Source organism: Canis aureus, chromosome 24 (assembly GCF_053574225.1).
Source record: "Canis aureus isolate CA01 chromosome 24, VMU_Caureus_v.1.0, whole genome shotgun sequence".
NCBI classification, from domain to species: Eukaryota; Metazoa; Chordata; class Mammalia; order Carnivora; family Canidae; genus Canis; species Canis aureus.
The window spans coordinates 52,194,899-52,219,743 of NC_135634.1; the positions used below are offsets into that span (position 1 = coordinate 52,194,899).

The 24,845-nt window shown below is 47.2% G+C and overlaps 2 protein-coding genes across 6 annotated transcripts in view; one reads left to right on the forward strand and one right to left on the reverse strand.

Moving 5' to 3' along the window:
* HDLBP (high density lipoprotein binding protein) overlaps nucleotides 1-15,821 on the reverse strand; it is a 68,655-nt gene extending 52,834 nt beyond the window's left edge. Inside the window, exon 1 of one of the 4 annotated variants that reach the window (XM_077869573.1) lies at nucleotides 15,660-15,821. In XM_077869573.1, coding sequence (XP_077725699.1) covers nucleotides 15,660-15,697 — 38 coding nt within the window. In that variant the 5' untranslated portion in view covers nucleotides 15,698-15,821. Of the gene's footprint in view, nucleotides 1-11,846; nucleotides 11,988-14,949; nucleotides 14,973-15,659 lie in introns of those variants that run through there. The other 3 variants (XM_077869574.1, XM_077869577.1, XM_077869576.1) reach the window with 3 other exon arrangements.
* The window catches only part of SEPTIN2 (septin 2), a 34,240-nt gene continuing 24,926 nt past the window's right edge, over nucleotides 15,532-24,845 (forward strand). Inside the window, exons 1-3 of one of the 2 annotated variants that reach the window (XM_077869585.1) lie at nucleotides 15,532-15,700; nucleotides 23,175-23,204; nucleotides 24,586-24,706. In XM_077869585.1, coding sequence (XP_077725711.1) covers nucleotides 23,196-23,204; nucleotides 24,586-24,706 — 130 coding nt within the window. In that variant the 5' untranslated portion in view covers nucleotides 15,532-15,700; nucleotides 23,175-23,195. Of the gene's footprint in view, nucleotides 15,701-15,971; nucleotides 16,075-23,174; nucleotides 23,205-24,585; nucleotides 24,707-24,845 lie in introns of those variants that run through there. The other variant, XM_077869584.1, reaches the window with a different exon arrangement.

Sequence of the window (24,845 nt, forward strand, 5' to 3'; positions counted from 1 at the left end):
TGACACAAAATCTGAAACCTGCTTAAAATAAAATACTCAAAACTAACAAAGTTTGGGGAGTGCAGAAGAAGACAAAACCAAAATGGCAAAACGTAGGAACTGTTAAAACTGGTTTACGGGTATGTGAGTCATCAGTACTCTCTTCTGTCTAGGGGTAGGTTTGAACATTTTCCTAATAAAAGCCTTTAAAAATAGAATCAAAGAGAAATACTTATCAAAACCTATAAGGATGCTGGCAAAGCTACGCTCAGAGGGTGAATCACACTTTTAACTTTTATCATAAAGAGTGAAGATAAATGAGCTAAACATTCATGTCAAATAGAAAAATCAAAGCAGAAATAATAAAAGAATTGGTAAGGGGCGCCTGGGTAGCTCAGTTCATTAGGTGTCCAACTCTTTTTTGTTGTTGTTGTTAAAGATTTTATTTATTTATTCATGAGAGACACAGAGAGAGAGAGAGAGAGAGAGAGAGATGCAGAGACACAGGCAGAGGGAGAAGCAGGCTCCATGCAGGGAGCCCGACGTGGGACTCGATCCCGGGTCTCCAGGATCACACCTTGGGCTGCAGGCGGCCCTAAACTGCTGAGCCACAGGAGCTGCCCAAGTGTCCGACTCTTAACCTCAGCTCAGGTCTTGATCTCAGGGTCTTGAGTTCAAGCCTCATGTTGCGCTTCACGCCCCGAAGGCAGCCTACTTAAAAATAAAAATAAAATAAAAATTGGATAGAAAATAAAAACAAAAATAGCTGACTCAATCAATCAAAACCAAAATCATTTTCTCTGAAAATAACAAAGAGCAATTAACTCCTTCTAGTCTGACCAAGGAAAGAAACACAGAGAATACAAGCTCAATGATACAATACTATCCTTGCTTGGTTTTGAAATAAAAACTACCACAAATGGCAGTAATTATATCTTCAGGTGGCTCCAAAGAAATATGAGCTTCTTTGCCCCATGGGGCCCTCACAAATTATTTTTGTATCTCACTGGCATTAATTGGGTTCTAAGCCTACCAGGGGACCGGTAACTATAGTCAAGGGACCAAGGAGATGGGATATATCTAATAGCCATAGCCAATCAGAATCCATCCATGCAGCTGGGCTGTTTCATCCAAAACACACAGTTTGTACCTGGTGGAAAGGGTGGCCCCCAGAGGCAAATCAAGGCACTGTTTGCTTCCCCAAACAATGAGTGGGTGCTGCAGAGAAGAGATTCTTCACGGCAAACTACTTTACAAACATGGAAAGTTCGGAGTTTGTTTTAAGAGACAGAGAATATGAGTGTATGAGTGGGGTGGGGAGAGGCAGAGGGAGAATCTCCAGCAGGGTCAGTCTCAGGACTCCCAAGATCATGACCTGAGCAAAAATCAAGAGTCGGATGCTTAACCGACCGAGCCACCCAGGTGCCCCAAACATGGGAAGTTTTTTTTTTTTTTAATATTTTATTTATTTATTCATGAGAGACACACAGAGAGAGAGAGAGAGAGGGGCAGAGACACAGGCAGACGGAGAAGCAGGCTCCATGCAGGGAGCCCGACGTGGGACTCAATCCAGGGTCTCCAGGATCACGCCCTGGGCCGAAGGCGGCGCTAAACCGCTGAGCCACTGAGCCACCCAGGCGTCCCAAACATGGAAAGTTTCAAACAAAACACCTAACCAATAAATCCAGCATTTTAAAAAAAGAGATTTATTTATTCATGAGAGGCAGAGAGAGAGAGAGAGAAAGGCTCCCCGCTGAGCAGGAAGCCTGATGCGGGACTTGATCCCAGTACTCTGGGATCATGACCTGAGCCGGAGGCAGACGCTTCACAGACTGAACCACCCAGGCACCCATCAGCATTTAACTTATAGAATAAGATACCATGAATAGGTATAGGGTCTGTTCTAGGGATACAGTAAGGATTCAATATTAGGAAATGTATGCATTTCAAATTTGTAGCTCAGAGGATAGATAACAAATGACTGATAGTTGGCCCTTTAAAAATGCCCGGGGATCCCTGGGTGGCGCAGCGGTTTGGCGCCTGCCTTTGGCCCGGGGCGCGATCCTGGAGACCCGAGATCGAATCCCACGTCGGGCTCCCGGTGCATGGAGCCTGCTTCTCCCTCTGCCTATGTCTCTGCCTCTCTCTCTCTCTCTCTCTCTCTCTCTATCATAAATAAATAAAAAAATTAAAAAAAAAATGCCCAAAAGAATGAAGAAAGTCAATATGCATTCCTTGTTTCCTATGGAATTTTAATACCAGTAGAAGGAAATGGTTACATGAAGGGTATTTCCCAGAAGTAAAATATAATTAGCATAAAACTGAAAGTATCCTATTAAAATACAGAACAAAATGGCACGGATGTCTACTATTGCCACAGATTGTCAAACATGCAACTTAAGATATAACTAAGCAAAGACACAAATGTCACTATTTGCAGATGACCGTCTGTTTAGAAATCCTCTCCAAAATAACAAAAAGCTAAGAAAACTGAAGGAAAGTTCAGCATGTCAGCAATACACAGTGTGCACAGGCAGCGGAGACATCACAGAGGAGAAAGCTATATGAAGACGCAAGCTGAGGTTGGAGTGATGTGGCCACAAGCCAAGGAGTGAGGTTGGAGTGATGTGGTCACGAGCCAAGGAGTGCGGGTGCAGCCATCAAAAACCAGAAGAGACAAAGAACGGTTTCTCGCTCAGTGCTGCAGAGGGAGTGTGTGGCCCTGCCAGATTTCAGATTTCGAGGCTCCAGAACTGAGAATAAATTTCTGTTGTCTGAAGGTACTAAGTTTGCGGTGATTTATTACTGCAGCCCTAAGAGACTAACCCAACATCCCAGTTGGATTTTTTCTTTTGTAACTACAAAAAAATTTCCCAGATTCACCTGAAAATAAAGTCTGCCTAAATTATTGGCCCAAAAAGTTAGTATTCACCTAAAATTAACAAAACGCACTACAAAGCCAATAGTAACTAGACTCGGTACTCACCAAATAAGAGGAAAAAGTACGAACAAAACAGACTGATGTGTGAGTATCCAGGAGTTTATCATTTGATACAAGTCCCTTTCAAATTAGTAAATATTTTTTTTTTTAATTTTTATTTATTTATGATAGTCACAGAGAGAGAAAGAGAGGCAGAGACACAGGCAGGGAGAAGCAGGCTCCATGCACCAGGAGCCCGACGTGGGAATCGATCCCGGGTCTCCAGGATCGCGCCCTGGGCCAAAGGCAGGCGCCAAACCGCTGCGCCACCCAGGGATCCCCCCTTTCAAATTAGTAAGGAAGGATAGCAACAAACAGAAGCGGGCCAATAACAAATTTCCATTTTGAAAAAAGTATAAAAATGGATTCCTGCCTCACACCACACTCCAAAATAAATTCTAGCTGGCTTGAAGATCTGACAGTTAAAAAAAAAAAAAAAAAAAATCAAGCCTTAAGGAGCTAGAATATTGAGGAGAAAAACCTGTGATTTGGGGGTGCAAAGACCTACTGAGGATATAGGCTGTAGACACCGTCACAGCAAGTATTGACTCATCTGACCCTGTAAGAGGTTAAGAATCTCAGCATAGACTATCTAATAGAGAAGTTAGGATACAAATAATTTTTCTGTTTGGCAGATATCTCAATAGGCTAGGACCTGTGGTCACACAGTTCACAGAAAATTCACACAAACTGCAAACAGACATGAACAGACATTCAATTTCAGTCACCCCTTCCTTTAGGAGATCAACAAAGATGTACAGAAGTGATGCAATGTTTGAAATGGTCGGGAGAAACCGGCAAGGCACTACTGAAACGTGTAAAACTAGAACACCTCACCAACAGCAGACACACGCCAATTCAGCGACCACATTTCAAAGAAGCTCCTTCCCAGAAGTGCCGAAGAAGAACCCAGAACGCAGAGGTGCAACTCCTCTAAGAAGGCTCGCAGGCAAGGAATTAGAAAGAACACGAGTGAGCATCAGCGAACAAGCGGTTAACTATATAGCGCCACGTCCAACCACAATAGGTGTGCTGTCACAAACAGTGAAGCGATGGTTCAGGTAATGGCCTGGAGTGGAAAGACCGAGGATAGAACTTTTTTAAAATTGGGATGTGGGATCCCTGGGTGGCGCAGGGGTTTGGCGCCTGCCTTTGGCTCAGGGCGCGATCCTGGAGATCTGGGATCGAATCCCACGTCGGGCTCCCGGTGCATGGAGCCTGCTTCTCCCTCTGCCTGTGTCTCTGCCTCTCACTCTCTCTCTCTCTCTCTCTCTCTCTGTGTGTGTGACTATCATAAATAAATAAAAAATTAAAAAAAAATATTTAAAATTGGGATGTGGGCTTCCATGTAAGAGGATGCCCACCTCTCTGGTGTTATCAGCACCCAGGTGAAGTGGGCAGGGGAGACTCGTAACACAGCGCTGGCTCCTCAAACAAGCAAATACATTAGGGACTACTAGCTCTGTCGGAAAGACTGCTACCAATTTAAAAGGAAAAAACTGGAATGCACACCGGGGTATCTGACTGGAATCAGAAGTCCTGGAATGAACCCTTGTTTTCCAACAGAGAGAGAGAATACACACGACTGTGTTTTTATAAACATACACGTGTGTGCATGTGTGCACCTGTGAGTGTGTACATGCACAGATGTACACACACACACATACTCTGCGGCTCTATCCACTGAGAGGGCCCGGGTCAGTAACACATCAACAACCGCCTACCTGGTGTCCAGAGTCTGCTTCTCTGAGCACCACCTGCCATCAAAAGGAAGCAGGCATCTTTGAAGAAAAGGCTGATTCCCCGTCTGGGACAGGGGAAGCACACGAAAAGCCCAGAGTGTCTTGCTGTACTAAAAAAAGCAAGATGTTCTAAATGAAAAAGGGGGATGCATCAGAAGGACCTGGGAGCCAGCTTTAAGGGCTATGAACATTACAACAGATAACGAGGGAGGGTGCATCAAATACAACGGGAAGCAGTGAGCCTAGGCTGATACAGGAATGTGACAAAAATGAAAGTCTGACAAATATTTAGTTTCACAAGTTACCCCCCACCCGCCCCCCACACACACTTAAAATGACAGAGACTCCACAGGAGAGAAGTTTGGCAGACACCACAGTAATCCACGACCAAAGTGAACATCACCAGTAACGGGACACACTGAATTTGTGAGCCACCCCACGGAACGCAGAGAAAACCTGGCATTCCTTCTGTGCCGTTCCGGCCACAGATGCAAAGGCTGAATCTAATAGAAAGGAAACACCAAACAAAACCCACACCGACAGACATTTTACAAAGTAAGCACCTATAATCATTTCGAGAGTCAAGATCAAGAAAGCCAAGGTAAGAGGCGTAAACACTGCAGCTTGAAGACAACTACAGAGACCTGGCAATGAAATGTTACCATGTGATTCGGAACTGGATCCTTCTGGTGAAATGTGAATGGGCCTCAAGGTAGCAAAGAGCATCCTCCTTAACTTCCTGATTTTGATGGTTGTATTGTGGTTAAGGAGGGGAGAGTCTTGTTTGTAGGAAATACATAAAAATATCTAAGGATGATAAAGTTTCATATGCCCAGCTTATTCTCAAATGGTTCAGAAAAGATGCTTTGTACCATACTTGTAACTCCTCGGTAAGACACCTAATAAAATTAAATGGAGAATAGTACTACTTTTTAGTTAGTAAAATAACGAATGAACGAATCCCTGAGCACCTGCGTGGCTCATTGGGTTGTGGGTCTGACTCTTGATTTTGATTCAGGTCATGATCTCAGGGTCCTGAGAGATCGAGCCTGCCGTCGGGCTCCGTGCTGAGTGCAGATCCTGCTTAGGATTCTCTCCCTCTCCCTCTGTCCCTCCCACCCTCACCTGCTTGTGCACATGGTCTCACTCATTCTGTCTGAGAAACAAATTATAACACAAATAAATAAATGCCTTCTATTGGAAATGAATATATTGATATAATATAGCAGAGGGGGTGGCAAATGGCAGTGATCCTTCAAAGTCAAAACACACGTGATTATATATTTAATCTATTTAGATCAATGCATATTTCACTCACTTTCCATGTAGCATAATAAAATTTTAATCACTAAAGTCTGTTATAATCATCTTCTCAGAGTTCATAAAAGCAGATTTTCAAACCATGAGAAAGTGTCAAGGAAGTCACTGGCAGCACTAAGACCTGCCCAGCTGCTCACCCGAAACAGCAGCAGTGTCAGCACGGACCCCCACCAACTCCCCCTGGGAGGGCCCCTCAATGCTCCTCGGCCTTTTTAGACACCACACCCACAAGGGAAAAACAATGTAAAGCCCAATCAGACCGTTCTCTGAGCAAGACCCAGAGACACTGGCAGATGGGGCAAGCCATGTCATGAGACATGGTGAGAGGAGCACCGCCCACGACGAGGGGAGCAGTATCTAGGTGGGGGGAGGACGGCGACCACGTCAATCAGCACCAGGTTTAAGAGAAAGGAAAGCAGCCCCCACCACCACTTCAGGATGGGGTGAAGAGAGAAGACAGACAAAAAGTACATTCCGGAATTAAAATATTCCTCTAAGAAGCCTCTTAGTGCACACGAAATCAGTACTAAATAGACTAAATTGAAAACAGCCTTCCATAAAGCCGTATGCCAGACTGACAGCCGACGCCGAATTTCAAGTCAAATGCCACGAGATCCGATGGAAGAGAAAGACCCACCCGTCACCACTGTGTGCTTCGCAGGCCATTTCCTCCTGGAAGATTTAGTCCTAAAACTAATGGTAGAACCTGAAACCATCAAGTCCGTGTTGGAAAAAAATGGACGGGCTAGAGGTACACCCACTGTCTCCGGCTCAGCAGCACCCTCAGGACTGGAGGGAACCCGAAGCCCCAGCCAACCAAGGACAACATGGTGAGAGTTGGGGGAGACAACGTAAGGAAAGCCAATGGTGAGCCTACCCACGATTTACAGATCGACTGCTGATGCTCCCCGAGTAACACCGTCTTTTTCTGTTTGCCCAATCTTTCAGAGAAGAATTGCACTTACAAATCTCAAGGGGACACGGTGATCATCTCCAGCATCTGCATAAACTAACGATGGACCCTGACACCACCAAGTCCGACGGGTCACCCTGGCTGCAGCTGGCTCTCGTCTGCACATCCCAGACACCACCACGCTGAGCACTGGGAGCCAAGGGGCTCTGTGCACAGGCAGCCTGGCAGCACTGCTGAGCTCACTGGCGGGCGACAAAGGCGACACACAACTTTGGTCTCATGGGCTGGCGAGTCAGCTCTGAGCATAAGCAAATGTATCAAAATAGAAGCCTTGTTTCAAAAGAAAAAAAATATTCTTCAAATTGATCTCACACACACTGCTTTAAGCCACTACTACAGGACCACCTAGCTGATCTTCCACTTGTCAGAAAAAGTCAAAACAGTACACATAATTCAGAAATTCCACTTGAAAGATATTTCCAAGTGAGCCAAGTATTAATAAAATCAGAAAGCATATCACATAAAAGTAAAATGAAGAGCAACACTACACATCTGATTTCGTCCACAAGAGCTGGCAAATGCCCCTACTTGTCCACACACGACGTCCGGGAGTCAGTGTGCTATCGCCACCAGGAAGGACACACGGCGAGCCCCACTCAGACACACTCCAGGGCCTTCTGTCAGTTACGGGACACCGTCGAGTAACACAGTTCACGACTGTCAGAACGGTGCAAAAGAAAAGGGCCATCCTTTCCCCTTATTTTCATTTTTCTAAATTTAATTTCCAAAGAAAGAGTTAAAGAGAGGACCAAAAGTTCTCGACTCTATGTAACGAGGAGTCAGAGACCGCACGTTTTGTATTGGGGGAGCCCTGAGAAGCAGAAACACTTCTCAACAAGTCACTCACCTTAACCAAATTTTAAAAACAGCAAAACAAAGCCAGATACATGACCTCCTTTCCAAAAGTATTCCTTCTAATTCCACAATTCTGTTGTTTCCCTTCTCTCTCGTACCTTCACTTGAAGACCAGACCAAAGGCTCTGGTCTTTTCCGGGATAAGGGCGTTCTCTCTAGCCTCGCCATCTCTCCTGAGGTCGTCTGTTGTGGCAACCTCTTTAGGAGTCCGGCTCTCTCCAGAGCCTCCAGATGTAACCTCCTGGAGGCTGGGAGCGGTTGCCATGCAGATAGCAGCCATCAAAGCACCTGCGGAGAAGACTGTTTTCCCTCCCCCAGGAAACACACACACCCAGAGCTTTGCAGAATGCTGCAGAACCAGTAACCAGGGAAATTCAGCCATCACGCCCTCCTGTGCCCGACCCTGGGAAGAGTCAAAAAGATTCTTGGCTCTCCCTCACAGCAGTGCCCTCCCTCCCAGCCCCTTTGACTTAATGGCAGCGCCCAGGCCCAGTAACGTGCAGACCTAACTCGCTGTACCACCACCAAGTTCACAGCACAGAACTTCCCTCCGACGGCACGACAGTTTCTGCGGCAGAGGTGGGAACACGTGCTGAAGTTATCTTCCCTCTCCAGAAAGAAAGCAGAAGTAGCCCTGGTCCAGCCTGCACTCTACCTAGAAGCTTCAAGCACCAACATCATGAAGCTTACGGCTGGGATACAGTGTGTCCTGCTCGGGAGTTCTCAGGTGAGAGCCCAGTAGCATCCATAGGGTGCCCTCTGACCCAGCACTGCAATGCCAAGAATTACCGCTCTGCTTCACGAATGTGGTCCCCAGCTCAACCCACACACCTAAGGTGGGATACTTGAAGATCACACAAAGGGGGTGTGTGATTGATGCTGATAAAGGGGAACAGCATTCAAGACAAGCATAGCAGGTGGCTTTATGCCAGAACACCGGGCCAAGCAGCAGCGGCCCCTAAACGCTGTGCCTCGCCACTGCATAAGGCACATGCAAAGGATGCTCTTGGAGATCACAACACTTTGTTGATCCAAGCACGTCCAAAGCTCAGGAAAAAGTTGCTCCTTGGTTGGTTGAGGCCACAAATTCAACAGTGGTGGAAGAACACAAGAGCAACGTGTGGAGACCTGACCATCGGACTGACTTATCACTATGTCCAGCAAGTCGCTGAGTCTAGAAAGCTGTCCTGGACTCGCCAAAAGTCAGTAAAAGACAAGTGTTCAGAATATCTGCTGTACTACAGGGCCCCCAAACAAGCAGACACCCACCAAGGGCTCCTCCTGAAACCCACATGGAGCCAGGGGCCAGGGACACGGAGAGAGACAGGCATGCCGGTAAGATGTCGCCAGGGAGATGCTGGTGCTGGGTGCTCTGATGGGGTGATGGAAACACCAGTCCAGCAAGAGTCCTGAGAAGAAAGCTGATCCCTTGGGGCAGCCCCAGATGGATGACAGCTGACAGCAGCTGTCCGCAAGTCACCCCACACATGGGCCCTGCGTGCTTGTTGACTTTGGGCCTGCCCTTTTTTTGGGGTTTCATTAGTTCACTTCCTTACCCAAAATGTACTGATGGATATGTACTTGGTGAGAAATGAATGCTTAATGACTGAATAAAGGAAAAAGATTCAAAATTCTAAAGGATGCAGGATAGTTTCAGTATGTATCTCAGAGCAGAATATCTTGCTCCAAAAGTTTGGTTGGCTCCACTCTTGGAAAAGACTCAGGAAAGGCTGCATGGACAGGATATCGGCTTCTTGACCCCAAGCTTTAGAGCAGCCCTGAGACAGCGAGGAAACACTACGTCAGTGTGTCAACATACGAAACTTCTAAAACTGAAAACAAGGATAAGAATGAAATCGTTAATAGATCTTGACTGTGCTCCGTCTCCTGCCCGTAAGAAGGAATTGAAATCCACTGTGGTATCACTGTGAGGACCAAGTGAGCTCACGTGCGGTGCTTCACAAGAGACGGCACAGAAACAGCTCAGGGAAGACCAATACTGCAGGCAACAGTCCTGCAAGGAGCTTTGCCCAGCCAGTCTCTACTATCCTCAACTGAAAAATGAGGCCTGTGACAGCCACACTCCAGGGCCCTTTTAAGGACTGACCCTGCCAAGTAAGGCTTCTTCTTTAAAAAAAAAAAAAAAAAAAAAAGATTTTATTTATTTATTCAGGAAATACACAGAGAGAGAAGAGGGGCAGAGACACAGGCAGAGGGAGAAGCAGGCTCCATGCAGGGAGCCTGACGTAGGACTCGATCCCGGGTCTCCAGGATGATGCCCTGGGCTGAAGGCGGCGCTAAACCGCTGAGCCACCCGGGCTCCCCAAGGGCTTCTTTTTTTTTTTTTTTAAATTTTTATTTATTTATGATAGTCACAGAGAAAGAGAGAGAGGCAGAGACATAGGCAGAGGGAGAAGCAGGCTCCATGCACCAGGAACCCGACGTGGGATTCGATCCTGGGTCTCCAGGATCGCGCCCTGGGCCAAAGGCAGGCGCTAAACCGCTGCGCCACCCAGGGCTTCTAACCTTCAGCGCTGCTGACCTTTTGACAATTCTTTGTCATGAGCTGAACTGGGCACCAGAGGATGAGGAGCACCTCTGGCTTCTAACCACTAGATGCCAGCAGCACCCCTGAGTCACGACAACCAAAGAGGTCTCCAGACACCGCCAGATGTTCTCTGGGGGGCAAGATGGCCTGGTTGAACCATTGCTGGAAATAAAGGGCATGGTGCCTGTTATGCAAGAATCAACAAATTAAAGCTTTACTACGCAAAGTGTTTCGCATCACTTGCACATCCTTGAAATGGATCACAAAATGGGATGCTACATGAGTGATTATCAGCTCCAAGTGCCATCCTTCCAAACTTGAAAACTCAATTTCCGATAAACTGAGGTGACCAAGTGTTCTGTGCTACCAGAGGAATAAAAACAAGAGCCAAATCTCAGAGATTCGGCTTTCTTATCTTTAAAAGGAAGGAGCTAAAGTCCTACAGGTCAAGAAACACCCTGAATCACCCCGATTAAGCACAGGCCCCAAAGTGAAGTCCAGGTTTCCTGACTCCTGGCCATGGTGAGGACCGCCTTCCTCACCTGCACAGGCATCGTGACCCTTTGTCAAGTCTGGCAGAATGAACCAATGCCTGGCGGTCTACACTGAGGGACAGGCACGGCTGCTGCATGCCTCACAAGATCCACCTTCAGGAATGCCTAAAGGTACCACTTCATAATGCTTATTTGGAAAACATTCATACTGATTGCTCAATGGCCCCTGCTAACTAAACACTGGCTCCCGCCTCTCATTATTACTCTGGGTGAGGCCTGCAGTCCCTGGGGTGGGGCCTCGGGGCACAGCTCAGCCTCTGGGAAGACCCTCCCCGCCCCCATGACAAAGCCTGGGATGGAATGGGCAGGGGCTGTGAAGGCTGCATTAATACTGGCTTTATTAACACTATAGCAAGTCTGCTATAGTCCAAGGAATAGGACTTCCAGCATAAAAATACTATAAAACACAACAAAGCAATGTAAAAATCAGTAAATCCCTCATGATTCTTCCTCAGGAAGTATCTCTAAAATTGTTTTATCCAAGGTTTTCCTTGGATGTATTAGTCCTTGGCATAAATAAGAAAGAATAAGATCATGTTGTTGGCATTGCTTCACCACTTGCTGCACGTAATTCCATTTAAAATGCATCATGGCCGTCTATGGTTCACTTGCAATTTTACCTCATTTATTAACAGTGCGTGGTGAATCAAATAAACATAAGTTAGTAACTTCTCTACAGAGGTCACATGCTTCTTGTGTGTGTGATTTTACAAACACTGTTGAAAAAAATAACCTCTCCTCACTAGAACCAGTAGCTCTTACAGGAAGGGTTCCTAGAAATACAATTATATGATTAGACGGGGTGTAGGGATAGTCACTGCAGAGGCATAATTACCCTCCCAATGAGCTCAACTACTTACACCCCGCAACATCTGACTGTACGTGTCCCCCTCACCTTTGGTAACTAAAATAGTCGTGTTAGTTTCTTCCAGTCTGTAGGGGAAACAGGATTTCAATGTCAATTCTCTGATCATCAGCAAAACTGAAATCTTGCTTTGCTTCTTGGACATTCGAATTTCTTGACCACGAAGACTGACCTGTTCATCTCTTTTTTACTAGGGTGTTTCAGCACATGTGTAGGACAAAAACAAAATCGACAGCTGGGCTACACAGGACTAGCAAAGAATAAAAGAATCACAAATTTAAGTGAAATTCATGTTGCAAGCTAAAAATAACACACCCAGTGGGCACTCAGAAAAGTGAGGAGAAAATACTATTAAAAAGGACGTTTTGTTTTGTTTTGTCCCTTTCACAGGCCGGGTCAAAGGCTGTGTTTTTTGCCGCTGGAAAGGGAAACAGAATCTTTGGACTGGGGACACTCATTACAGTGCAGGGTGAGATATCATTCTGGAGAAAGAGGAGGAAGTCCGTCCATGGTAACTGCTAAGATTATAGTCTTCTCCTTCACTTAGCCCGCTGGACAAAGGCAAGAGGCAGGAAGATATTTTTGTGCAGAAGCTCAAGAGACAGGAAGACGGTGACAGGGTGTCTTAGGAAATGGCCCAAGCAGGTATCTCTGCAGTGAACACCACAGCTGACAAGTCCCAACTACTGACATTTGAACAGATGGGAAAATATCACCAGATAGTACAGAAAAGCCCTGAAACGAAAGCCAAAAACCCCAAACAAACATAAAGTAGCCTGAAGCAAACTGTGACTTCAAAGAAAGAAAACCCCCCAAACTTAGGAACGTCCTCAGAGATAAGGGGAGGTACAACAACAAGCTACGAACCAAAACCAAACCAGGATGTGAGAAGGCTGGAACAGAGGGGGCAGGAGGACAGTCTCAGGGACATGCATGGAGCACAGCTCAACAATACGGCCCACATAAAGTTGAGAACGCCTTCCAGAAAGTGGACAACCCAAGCAAAATCAGTGTCCATCCAGAAGGCCCAACAGTTGAATTCCACAAAAAGAAGGTGAATGGGAAGAGATCAAAGCAATAAATTAAAAATGTCTAGTGTTGAAGAACGGGACTTTCCACGTAAGAGGGGCCTAAAAAGTAGGCAGGACACTACATGGAAACAGACTCCGAGGGACATCACTGCGCTGCGTGTTGTGCATTTCAGGGAGGAAAATCCTTTAAGCTTCAGAACAGAAATATCCACGTATAGAGGCCGAAAAATCAAAATGTCAGAAGCCTTCAACAATAACCCTCAAGACAGAAGTCAGAGCAAAATGGTGTCTCTCACCCAGACACACGGGGAGAAACAAAGCATTTTCGACATTCTTGTTCTCGAAACTTTATCTCCCCTTCATCTGCCCCCGGGCAACGCCTTAAGGAAGCGTTCCACCACAATGAGGGTAGCCAAGTCCAGAGAAAGGGACACTGGTGTGTCCTGGAAACCAAGGACCCTATGAAGGGGTCGGGGTTGGGGACCTGCAAGAAGAATACAGCAGGTGGGAGCCTGGAGGATGTATATCCAAGAAGAGATTAATAAAATACTGAATTTCATCAGACAAAAAAAAGGACTCTGTTTCTTGAAAGCTGATTTAGACAACTGGTCAATTTGGGACCGTAATGATAAATACACAGAAAAAGCAAACAAAAAACAAGACTCACAAGAACACCAGGAGAAACAAAATCTGATGACGTGGAAAAGGTAAAGTAATCGCAGCACACCATCTGCCTAGCTGTGAATGGCCCCATGGAGTCAGAACATGAACACTCAAACCTGGACTAAGCAAGGTAAAGGTGCACGGGCTTCAGGCGGCCGTGTGTGCACGCAGGGAAGGTAAAAGGAAGCTACAGACATCACATTCCTTCTCAGGGTTAAGTGAGGAGACAAGGCGTGCAACAAGAGGAAAGCCATGAACCAGCAGGCGAGCGCATGTGCCGCTCAGAGTTGGAGGCAGAGACCAAAGGAGCCCACCAAGAGGGGGACGTGTCTGCTCTGCAGGAGAATTGACAGGCCTGGGGAAGGCAATTCAGGGTCTCCTTGAAAGCCTTCCTACATTTAGTATTCCTTTAAAAAACTACTTGAAGATACAACCTTGATTTGAAATAAAATTAGGTCTTAATTTTAAAATCCACATGAATGCCAATAAAATGTATTAAGGAAGAGCACACATGGTCAATGTACTGTTATGAAATTAATTGCAGCCATCAAGATGACACGTCTGGAACAACACGCCTGGCTCGTCTCTAGCAGTACTTAAGGAACGTTAGCATGCCTGGTCAAACAGCCCACTAGGGATTGTCACTTGTAAAATGTCTGATTTTAGAAACACACACACACACACAAAAAGGACTTAGGCACAAAATAACTCGTGTACTCAATTTCTAAAAGGTCATAGAGATGAAGACCGTTTGATTTTCTTGGTTTTCAAATGTTGAACCTTGTGGTGGTTTTATAACTAAAAGGAAAAGGCACTGTGACACGCTGATGCTCTCTGGGTTTCCACTTGGTCAAAAGCTTTTCAATATGCGAGGAGCTGGACCTCTTGCCAGCAGCTTGGCAACTAAACTCAGTTGTGCGCTGTTTCTTCCAGGAGCTTAGTTATTTCTTCCTAATGAGAAAGGGCAAAGCTTCCTCCGAGCGCGGGCCCTGGGGGGGGGGAGGTGGGGGGTGGATGGAGGCTCAATGGACCGCACCCAACAGAAGCACCCTTCGGGACTCCGAGGAGTGTGTTCTCTGCTCACACCACCCTGGCAAATGCGCAAGTTTTGTTTGGGAAGCATGAGTGCAGAACCTATGGCATCCAGTCGCGAGTCACGCGGGTAAGTCACCCAGGGGGACGCTGCAATCCCGGGAGAGCCTGCCCTAACCGGGCCGTCCTGGAGGACAGAGAGGGCGCGAAGGCCTGCAGGACGGGAGCGGCGGACAGTCAGGGCCGGGCCAGCCGCTCGACCTCCCGCCCGTCGCGTCCCCTTGGCAGAAGCTCGTCTTCCCGATCACAACCCCCGGTTCTGGCGAGACTCCTCCTCCGAATCCAGTCCGAGAACCGAGAACCACGCCGGGTGGAACCGCAGCGCCGCCTCCTTCCTATCTCCGTACCTGGGGCCGTGGGTGCGCTGCTGCCCTCAAAACACTGCAGCCCGCGCATCCCCGCGGGCGAATCCCCCGTGCCAGGCCACGAGCTGCTTCGGGAAGAGAAAAACCAGCGCGCGTCCTCTGCCCTCTGCGCCCCGGGGCCGAGCGCGGCCGCAGGCTTCCCCGCCAGGTCGGGGCGGCCGGGGTCGCGGGGCTCGGGGTCCAGCGGGGGCCAAGGACGCGGGCGCACAAGGGCGAGGGGCCGCGCTCCCGGCCACGACCTGCGGGTGCGAGCGCGCCGAGGTCCCGGGGCGGGGAAGGGGCGCCCGGGCGGCGCACCCCGGGCCCGCCCCGCCCCCCCCCCCGCCGGCCCAGGCCGGAGCCCGAGTCCCCGGGGACGGCCGCCGCGCTCTCCGGTTCGCGCACAGGCCCCGGCCCACGTGACCCGCGGCGGCCAATGGGGCCGAAGCCCCCGCACCAGCGAGACGCGGGCGGCCCGGGGCTAGAGCGGCCCGCCCGGCCGCCCGCCGCAGCCCCCGGCCCCGCTCCGGCGCTGCCCGCTCGGCGCTGCCGCCATCTTCCCGGAGGAGAGCGCGGAGGCGGAGGCGGAGGCTCCCGGCCGCGGCCGCGCCGCACCCCGGCCGCCCGTCTTCCCCTCGGCGGCCCCCCGGCTCGCGCTAAGCAAACGCCCTCCCTCCCACGCCGCGCACCCGCGAGGCAAGGACCCGCGCTACCTGTTCCGCTCTGGTCGGCGCCAGGAAGCCGAGCTCATAAGGTGGGCGCCGTGGCGGAGCAGGGACGAGCCGCCATCTTGGTAAAGGAGAAGAGGCTCCGCTTGACCTCCCCCCGCCCCCAGCCTCTATATGGCCAACCGCCGTGGGAGGGGCGCGGCGCCTGCGCAGAGGCGGCCAGCGCGGACGGGCCTGCGCTCTCGGACGCGGCGGGCGGGGGCGGGGGCGGGGAGGAGGCCGGGTCGCGCCGGGGCAGGGAGCGCGGGCGAGGGGGCGGGCCGACGTGGTGACGCCACGCGCGCGGGGCGGGGCGGGCCGACGTGATGACGCCACGCGCGCGGGGCGGGGTGGGCGGCGGGCTCTGGGCGGTCCGCGGCGCGGTCGGTGGGCGCCTGCTTCTCCGCTCGTCTCGTCGGCGGTGAGTGGCTCGCCGGGGCCCCGCCGTCGCGGGGGGGGGAGGGGGGGGTGCGGGCTGTAGGCGGGCGCGGCGGAGGCCGGCGGGCGGAGGGCGGCAGGCGGAGGGCGGCGGGCTCCGGGGGCGCGGGCGGCGGCCCGCTGGGTGTGGGGGAGGGGCGCAGGCCCGGGCTCTCCTCTGCCCCCGGGTCCGTGCTCCGCCCCGGGGCCCCTCCTCCGCCTCGGGAATCGTCCTCCGCCCCGGGGTCCCTCCTCCGCCCCGGGGCCCCTCCTCCGCCCCGGGGGCTCTCCTGCGCCTCGGGGGTCCCTGGTCCGCCCGGGATCCTGGTTCGCTGCAGGCCCCTCCTCCGCCCCGGGGGTCGTGCTCCGCCCCGGAGGTCTCTCCTCCGTCCGGGGTCCTCGTCCTCCCGCGGGCCCCTCCTCCGCCCCGGGGGTCCTCCTCCGCCCCGGGGGCCCTCCTCCACCCCGGGGGCCCCTCCTCCCCGGGATCCTCGTCCGTCCCTGCCCCTGCCCCTCCCCCTCCTCCGCCCCGGGGTCCTCGTCGCTCGCGGCGGGACGTGGCCGGAAGAACCCGGCGCGGCCGGCCTGGGCGGCGGGGGAGGGGAACCGGGCGGGGCCTGCGGGGTCCGGCGAGTGCTCCGGCGCGGGGTCTCGTCCCGGTTGCGGCCTCGCCCCGCGCGCCCCGCCCCGCGCTGCTCTGGGGCTGGGGTCCGGCCCTGCCCTGGGCGCACCGGGCACGTGCCTCGCGCCGGGACGAGCTGCTCCGACGCGGCCGTGCGGGGTCCCCGGGAGGTGCGGCTGCGGCCCGGGCGGGCCGTGTGTGTCCGCTCCCCGCAGGCCGCCTGTCGCTCCCGGGGCCCGGCTCGGCCCGGACGCTGGCCGGGTGCACTCGGCCGCCCAGGGGATCCTCATGCTTTTCCCCTTTTGCATCCTGACCTGCCCCCTGGCGCAGCAGCCCGGGTGACGACCGGGGCTGCCGGGTCAGGTCAGATGTGCACGGACTGCTTTGGAGCTGGCAGGGCGACCCAGGGAAGCGGGGGGCGCGGCTGCCCTCGTCCTCGCTCATGAGTGCGCTTCAGGCTCCTTTCTAGACCGACTCCGAAGGCGTAAGCTAAGAGAAGGGCGCACCAGAACCTGCTGCAGCATTGGGCCGAAGGCCTTTTACCTTCTGTGTTTACACCACGTCGTGCTGGTGGTCACACGTGTCGGTGTCTGTGACGCGCTGCCCCGGTAGCCGCTGAGCTCACGCTGTGTAGGAGTCGTGCCTCCCTCAGATCCAGAGAATCTGAAGGTCGAGTGTCTCAAGAGCTTTGGATTAGGGATAACGGACTCTCGGGGTCCTCTTCAGCGTCGCTGTGTGGGTTGGGGCCGTGTGTGTAAATGCAGGAATAACACGACCGTGATGGGTAGTTAGGGCGATCCGCTGGTAGAAATACCACTAGCGAAATACATTTATACGTATTGCCAAGAATCTAGTTTTATCCATCGGTTTTTCATCTTTTGTTTTGGAAAAGTTGCCTTGTTCTGTGTGAATTGGGATGGGAGTGTTGCCCTGTGGAAGAAGGAAGCCATGCTCAGGAAAAGACAGACGTCTAAATTGCCAGCGTCTAGAATGAGCACAACCTGAAAGAATGAAGTTTTTGTTTGACCACATTGAGTGTGGGGGATCCAAATGGTCTGCAGTCATGGTGTAAATCACAGAGCTTGGCATCCCGTGTTGCAGGCTTTCTTAGTGAAAACCAGGTGCTTCAAAAGTTCCGTGGTTTGGTCCTCTTTCAGCTTCATTTTACATTAATTAGCTAGTAGCTTATGTTGTTAGAAAGTCATAGTGGATCCAAATTATATTTCAGGAAAAAACCTGAATATGAAAGAAATAGGATATGGCAAGAAAAGCTTGCTAAATTAAAATAATTCATAGCCTGTTCCGGTAATGGTATTCTCCATTTTCCCCTACGTGTGTATCCAGTAGGTCTTCCTGCTTTCCTTTCAGCGGGAAACTGATAGGGAGCAGTGAAAGTTCCCTTTCTCTCCTGAAAAACAACCCAGTCCTGCTGAACAGGATGAGGTGAACACAGGTGGGCTCCAGGTATAGCGTTCTCAGGGTGCTCAAAAGAAGTTGATCAGAACCTAGGCAGAGGCCCAGGGTTCAGTGAGGAGAAGCAAGTCTGGAATTCAGGAGAGACCTCCAAGTTAGTCCTGAGTCCTCTTGGGTTTGTTTGAAATAAGATAGTGTGATAGCTTGTAAGGCAAGTGCCCACTCTTTTTCATTCGTTCGTTCATTCACTCATTCATTCATTCATTTATTCATTCCCACTCTTTTTCTATCCTTAGGCATTTATTCTTCAGGTAAACTTGAAGGTCACTTTATCCAGTCCTTTTAGAAAAAACTCGTATTAGGATTCCACCTGGGGTTGGACCACATTATATACTTATTTGGGAGAAATAAAAATGGTTTGGTTCAACCAGGCTCTGCTTTCTTCTGAATTTGTTCTTACGTGTTTGGTTGTTTTTTGTTTTAATTCTGTTGTAGAACGCATTTTATCCTTATTTCTGTTCCTTTATATTACTAGTACAGAAGGGAATTATTTTGCATCTGGCTTTTATCCAGCCATCTTACTAAACTACCTTATTCTAGAATTTTTAAAAAGATTTATTTATTTATTTATTTGAGTGGGGGTGGGGAGGGGCAGAGAGAGAGAATCTTGAGCAGACTCCCCACTGAGCACAGAGCCAGACTTGGGGCTCATTCCTAGGACCCCAAGATCCATGACCTGAGCCAAAATCAAGAATTGGATATTCAACTGACTTAGCCACCCAGGCACCCCTAGAATTCTTTTTAACTGAACTATTTGTGTTTTCTGTGTATTCAGTCTTATCAATGAATTTCAATAGTGAGGTTGCAGTATGAAGATCTTGTTTGGTTCTTTATTCAAATGAACAACCCAAAAAATGAGACCATCCAAGAATAAGTGTTTTTTGTTTGTGTTTTTTTTTTAGAGATTTTATTTATTTGAGACAGGGCATGAATGTGGCACATAAGCAGGGAACAGCAGAGGAAGAGGGAGAAGCAGGGGCTCCATCCCAGGACCCTGGGATCATGACCTGTGTTGAAGCCAGACACTTAACCCGCTGAGCCGCCCAGGCGCCCCCAGAATAAGTGTTTTAAAATAATTACAGGGATCCCTGGGTGGCGCAGCGGTTTAGCGCCTGCCTTTGGCCCAGGGCGCGATCCTGAAGACCTGGGATCGAATCCCACGTCAGGCTCCCGGTGCGTGGAGCCTGCTTCTCCCTCTGCCTATGTCTCTGCCTCTCTCTCTCTCTGTGTGACTATCATAAATAAATAAAATAAATAAATAAATAAAAAACTTTAAAAAAAAATAAAATAATTACAGTGGTAATGGACATACATGCCTAATTAATGATTAGAATTTAAATAGATTTAGTATTCCATTGTTGAGAAAATAACATTTGTCATTGGTGTTCGGTGTCAATTTGATTTAAGCAGTTTCCTTAGTGTTTTCATTAGAGGTGGTTGCTAAATTTTATCATAGGTTCTTCAGCATCAATTCGTATAGGATTATCTCCTTTAATTTTTTTGTAATGGCTTCATATAGGTGGATGGATGCTTTTAGTATATTTATGGAACCTAATAGCTGAAAATATTTCATTGAGAATGTTTGCATTTATATTCATGAGTGAGATTTGACATAGCGCTACCTAACCAGCTTTCTTAGGTTTCTGTCTGGGTTTGTTGTTAAAGTTGTAGTGTCCTCATAGAATTGGTTTAAGTGTTATTCGTTCTGGGTTGGATGGAACACAGCTCTAATTCCGTCCGGTCTTGGTCCCGTCTTCATTGGTAGATTTTATTCAGCTGTTCGGTAGTATTTGTTCTGGTCAGTGTTTTCAGTTCTTGTTCCATTTTGGTAATTTACAGTGTCTGGGAAATCATCCATTTCTTCCAGATTTTCAAATCTCTGGCCATCTTGATATGTGGAGTCTCCTGAGTCTGTGATTATACCTTCTTTTCTATAGTTGCTTTTTTTTTTTTTTTCCCTTAGTGGGATTTGTGAGGAATTTATTTCAGAGAAGTAGTTTTTAAATCCATTTATCCTTCTATTGAGTTAACTTTGTCAATTTGAGAACCAAATTTCTTTATTTTCAGTATTCTTTAATGAAAATAATTAAAACTCAAATTCTTATCAGTCTATGAAGCTTTTACTGTGTTCCATCGCTTTCTAGATAGCTTGTGGGTTTTGCTTTTGTTACTCTCATTGCTCCAAGGGATATCCAAGAGTGTTCCAAATAATTGGGAGTTGTATTTTTTTTTCTCCTAGTTTTAACAGATCACAAGTTGAAAACATCAATTGTAAAAATATATTTTAAGATTCACTTAAAGTTTTTATAGTAATTACATGATTTTTTTTCTTTAACTGCTTCTCTTTATGCTATTAACTCAAGATTCTCTGTGTCTGTAGATTCTAATTTATTGGTTGTATTACTCAATCCTCTGCTTGCTCATATTCTGTTTACTGAATTTGTAATTCTGAGGGATGCTAGTAAAGTCTTATACTTGTATTTTTATCAAGTTCACCTGGCATTTTTTCTAGTCTTTGCTTTATGTTATTTATCTGCTGTATATATGATTTGTATATGCAAATTTGGGAATGTTGTATCTTCCCTATAAATCGTTCTTTTTATCAGGATCACATTTTTACCTTAAATCTCACCTGGGCTGATGTTATTTTCCGTCCTACTTTCTTTGTGTTTGGCCAGCCTGGTGTCTTTTAGGCTGTCCCTTTGTTTTCAAAACTTTTGTTACTTTGTTTTAAGTATATCCTTGCACTTAATGATTGATTTTATTATTTTTTCTCTTGTTTCCATGATTTTGCTGAGTTCATCAAGTTGCTATTCTGTATCTTTCTCTTAATTTGGAAGTTCCGCTGTCCTTTTTTTTTTTTTTTAATGGTTACCTTTTCTTTTATAGTCACACTGAATCTCTATTTAAAAAAGGTCGTTTGCTCTTCCTTCTGTCAGAACCATCTGTGTTCCATCTGACCCTCACCTCACCCTTTGGAGTGTTTTACTTTTGCGCTCTCACTCTTGTCCTCAACTCTTAGGTTTCACAGAGGTAGTTTAATACTGATCCTGTATTATTCATAGAACTTTCCTAGGGTGTCCTTTCTATTCAAGAGACCTTCATTCACTCCAGATAGTCGGGTAATGTGTGGACTCTGTTCTTCTGTTGCTATTCTTTTCCTCCCTCTGTCCGTTCACTTAATGAGAACTCTTATTGTTAACATGGTAGGTGGCCTGGATTGTTCTTCCAAGACTATCTTTTACCCATGATTTCCTTCTCTGTATTACTGCCTGTGCATTAAGATTTTTTGTATTTGGTCTTCCGAGTCACAGTTCGAGTCTTAACTGTGACCATTTGTTCAATTCGAGTTACCAGACTTTAAGTTTGAAAATCATGGTTTTTAGGGTCCAATAAGTCTTATTTCTTTCATTTTATTTTTTTAAATTAAGATTTTATTTATTTGATTTTATTTATTAGAGAGAAAAAGAGCAAGAGCAGGGTGGGGGACAGAGGCAGAGGGCGAAGCAGACTCCTTGCTGAGCAGGGAGTGCAATGCGGGGTCCATCCAGGACCCTGGGATCGTGACCTGAGCAGAAGGAAGATGCTCAACCGTGGAGCCGCCCAGGTGCCCCCAGTTTTGTTTCTTTTAAATAGTGCACTTCCATCTTCTTCTCAGTGATATTGTTTTTTTGCTTCAAATTATGGCCTTCCTCTTCCTGGTGCTTGCCTGTTGAGCTCTTGTTGGAGGCAGGGAGATATAAGAGAGTAAGACTGTCATCTTACTCCTGGAGTACTCACGCTCCAGACCTCTGTTCTCCAGGCTTTTCCAGCATCCTCTGGATTCCTTTCCTTGCCAAAAGGTTCTTCAGAATTCATCTCCTGCCTCTGTTGTTGCCTAACATTCCTTCTTTCCTCTCAGATTGCCTTCATTCCACCACCTGGGCTTGGAGCTTCCCACACCTCCTCAGTTGGTGGCTCTTCCCCGTGGCCCAGCCTTCCAGCATGCTCCATTCTCAGCCCAGGTGGTAGCAGTGAGCAGTTTGCAGATTGCACTGAGTCCTCTGCTCTCTTCTGCCTCCCTTCTCCTGCCAGGTAGATGCCAGTAAGACTTCCAGGGAGCCGCTAGAAGGAGAACCAAGGCTCTGATGCTTGTTTTTGGTGGAATTCTATAAACCCTACTGCGGTCAGCCTTAGCTAACCATACCGTGCGTGAGGTGCAGGAGCCTCCTGTCTTCAGAGGTGGTTGGGAACATTTCCATTCAGGAGGGGAAGAGAGTATACAGTTCTGAGGAATGTTAAGGTTTGGGGGCTGAGAAGGCAAGAACATGAAACTTCCTAATAGGTTTCTAAGCTCTAAAGGGAATCAAATCTGACTGCATTCGTATCTTTTGACTTTGTTACCAAAGGTTAGCCAATAGACTCCATGTTCCCTCCATGTTCCAAGTTTTCTAAAATTCATATTAAAATTCCAAATGTCTCTGAAGCTATTGTCACACTCCTCCAGCACTCCAGGGTGTTCAGGTCCTTTTTCTTTTACTTATAAATGTTGCTCTGTGTGCCCCATTGTCGAAAACCAGTTCTCAGGATCTCAAAGAACCTCCAATAGCACATAGTGCTCTACAAGCACCCTTTCCTCTGGACAGGTTTCAGAGAGAGGAAGGAAATCGAAATTCCAGGGATCATGAGAATGTCTTTTTCTCCTGTTGTGTCCCTGGTGCTTAGCATATCATCAGTACTAAAGAAAGTTTGCATGTTATTGGAATTTCAGAATGTCTATATATATATATATATATATATATATATATATATATGTATGTATTTATGGGTGATTGAATTGACCTACTTTTTTAATACCTAATTTAAAATGAGATAATCTCTTCATTTCTGTAATTTGACGCAATTGACAAGGTAAGTGAAACAGAAGCTGTTTATGCTTTATGTGTAAGTCTTTACGTGTCAGTTCGTGCTAAATCTAATGTGTGTGCATGCATACATGGATATATGTGTATGTATTTCTTTTTTAACAGATTGAGAAATCTTCACTGAAGATGTCTAAGGTAGGAGATCTCACTTCTCATGCATAAAGAGAAACTGCTTTATGTTTTCAAGCTGCTTATACTCAAGACTTATGTGACTCATTTTTAATACAACTGATATATTTGATTCATTGAGACAGTTCTAATTTGACATTCTAAAAACTTTGAGCTTTCCTTTTTCAGATTTCCAATTTCTTGTTTCTAAATAAATCAGTAACAATCCGTTTAAGCTCCTTTACATCATTCCCAGGAGACCAATCAAGTAATAATTTCAAATTCTAATAATTTATCATCATGAAATCTATAGGGCTCTTATATTTGATAAATTGGCTTATATCAGCTTGCAAATTAGCCCAGAGCCCTGAAAATAAATTACCTCTAAAAGACATGCTGAGAAAAGCAGAACTTGTTTTATGATTGCAAGATTATTACTTTGCTTTTATTTTTGAGTGTTTGGGTGTTATACATAATCATTTATACTAGTTTTAACTTTTATGCAAGTATTAATGTGGAACACTGATGAGCAAAAAAGCAAATATTAATTGTAATTCTATCACTTGGAAATAACCACTAGCAACATTTTGTGAATATTCTTTTTACATCTGTGTATTTGAATATGCATTTCTAAAAGGTAATCCTAAATGAAATATTATTTCTAAATTAATAAATCAGTTGGTGTATCTTTGATTTCCTCACATTTTTAGTGTGCTACTACCTAGATTCTACAGCTTTACTGTACTTGTACTTGCTTTATTGCGTCTCCATCGGTCCTTCCACCTGTTGAGGAATATTGATGCTTCCCTGTACGGTCATCAGCTATGTTCCGTTTCTCATTCCCGTCTACTCTTTGGTCTGAAGCTAGATGTTCACATCCCACCCCTAAGTTGCCTGCTTCACCCTTGGTGGCACTGTCCCATAAAGCTAGAAATAAATAAGAGACATAGCTTATGGCTTGTTCCTGGATATGTTTCACAAATGCATCATATCTGATACCTAGAAGGATTTACTTTTGGAAGCCATTCTGCTAAATTTGTTCAGTGAAACCACTTTCGATTGCGGCATTACTTTGTAAATTTTGACTGATTTTCCTGGAACTCTATAGATAATTTCCGAAGTCGAAATTTGAATTGTACAAAGATGATTTTGTCTTATGTGTTGCTTAATTCCTTAACAAAGATGTAATTTTAGATTAGCACTTAGGCGTGGAATGATACTGAATTAGTTTTTCTTTGAAAAAAAATGTTCTTAAGTGAATACCATTAGTTTTCTGATAGAGATGCCTTTTTGAATAGTGGATATATGTATTTTGCGTGTGTGTGTGTGAGAACTAATGACACCTTTGTCACAGGTTTGATTATATCTTAATAGCAACTAACAGGGTATTTATTTGTTCTTATTTTAGCAACAACCAACTCAGTTTATAAATCCAGAAACTCCTGGCTATGTCGGATTTGCGAATCTTCCCAATCAAGTTCACCGAAAATCAGTGAAAAAAGGTTTTGAGTTCACACTAATGGTGGTCGGTAAGAAATTAACTTACACCTTCAGGCTTATTAAATATGTGCCTATTTCTCCTTCCCAACCTTTAGGGTGTAATAGTATGAAGTCAGTGGGAAAATTCCTTTATTGTCAGATTCAAGTAACTGGGAATTTGGGGGAAAA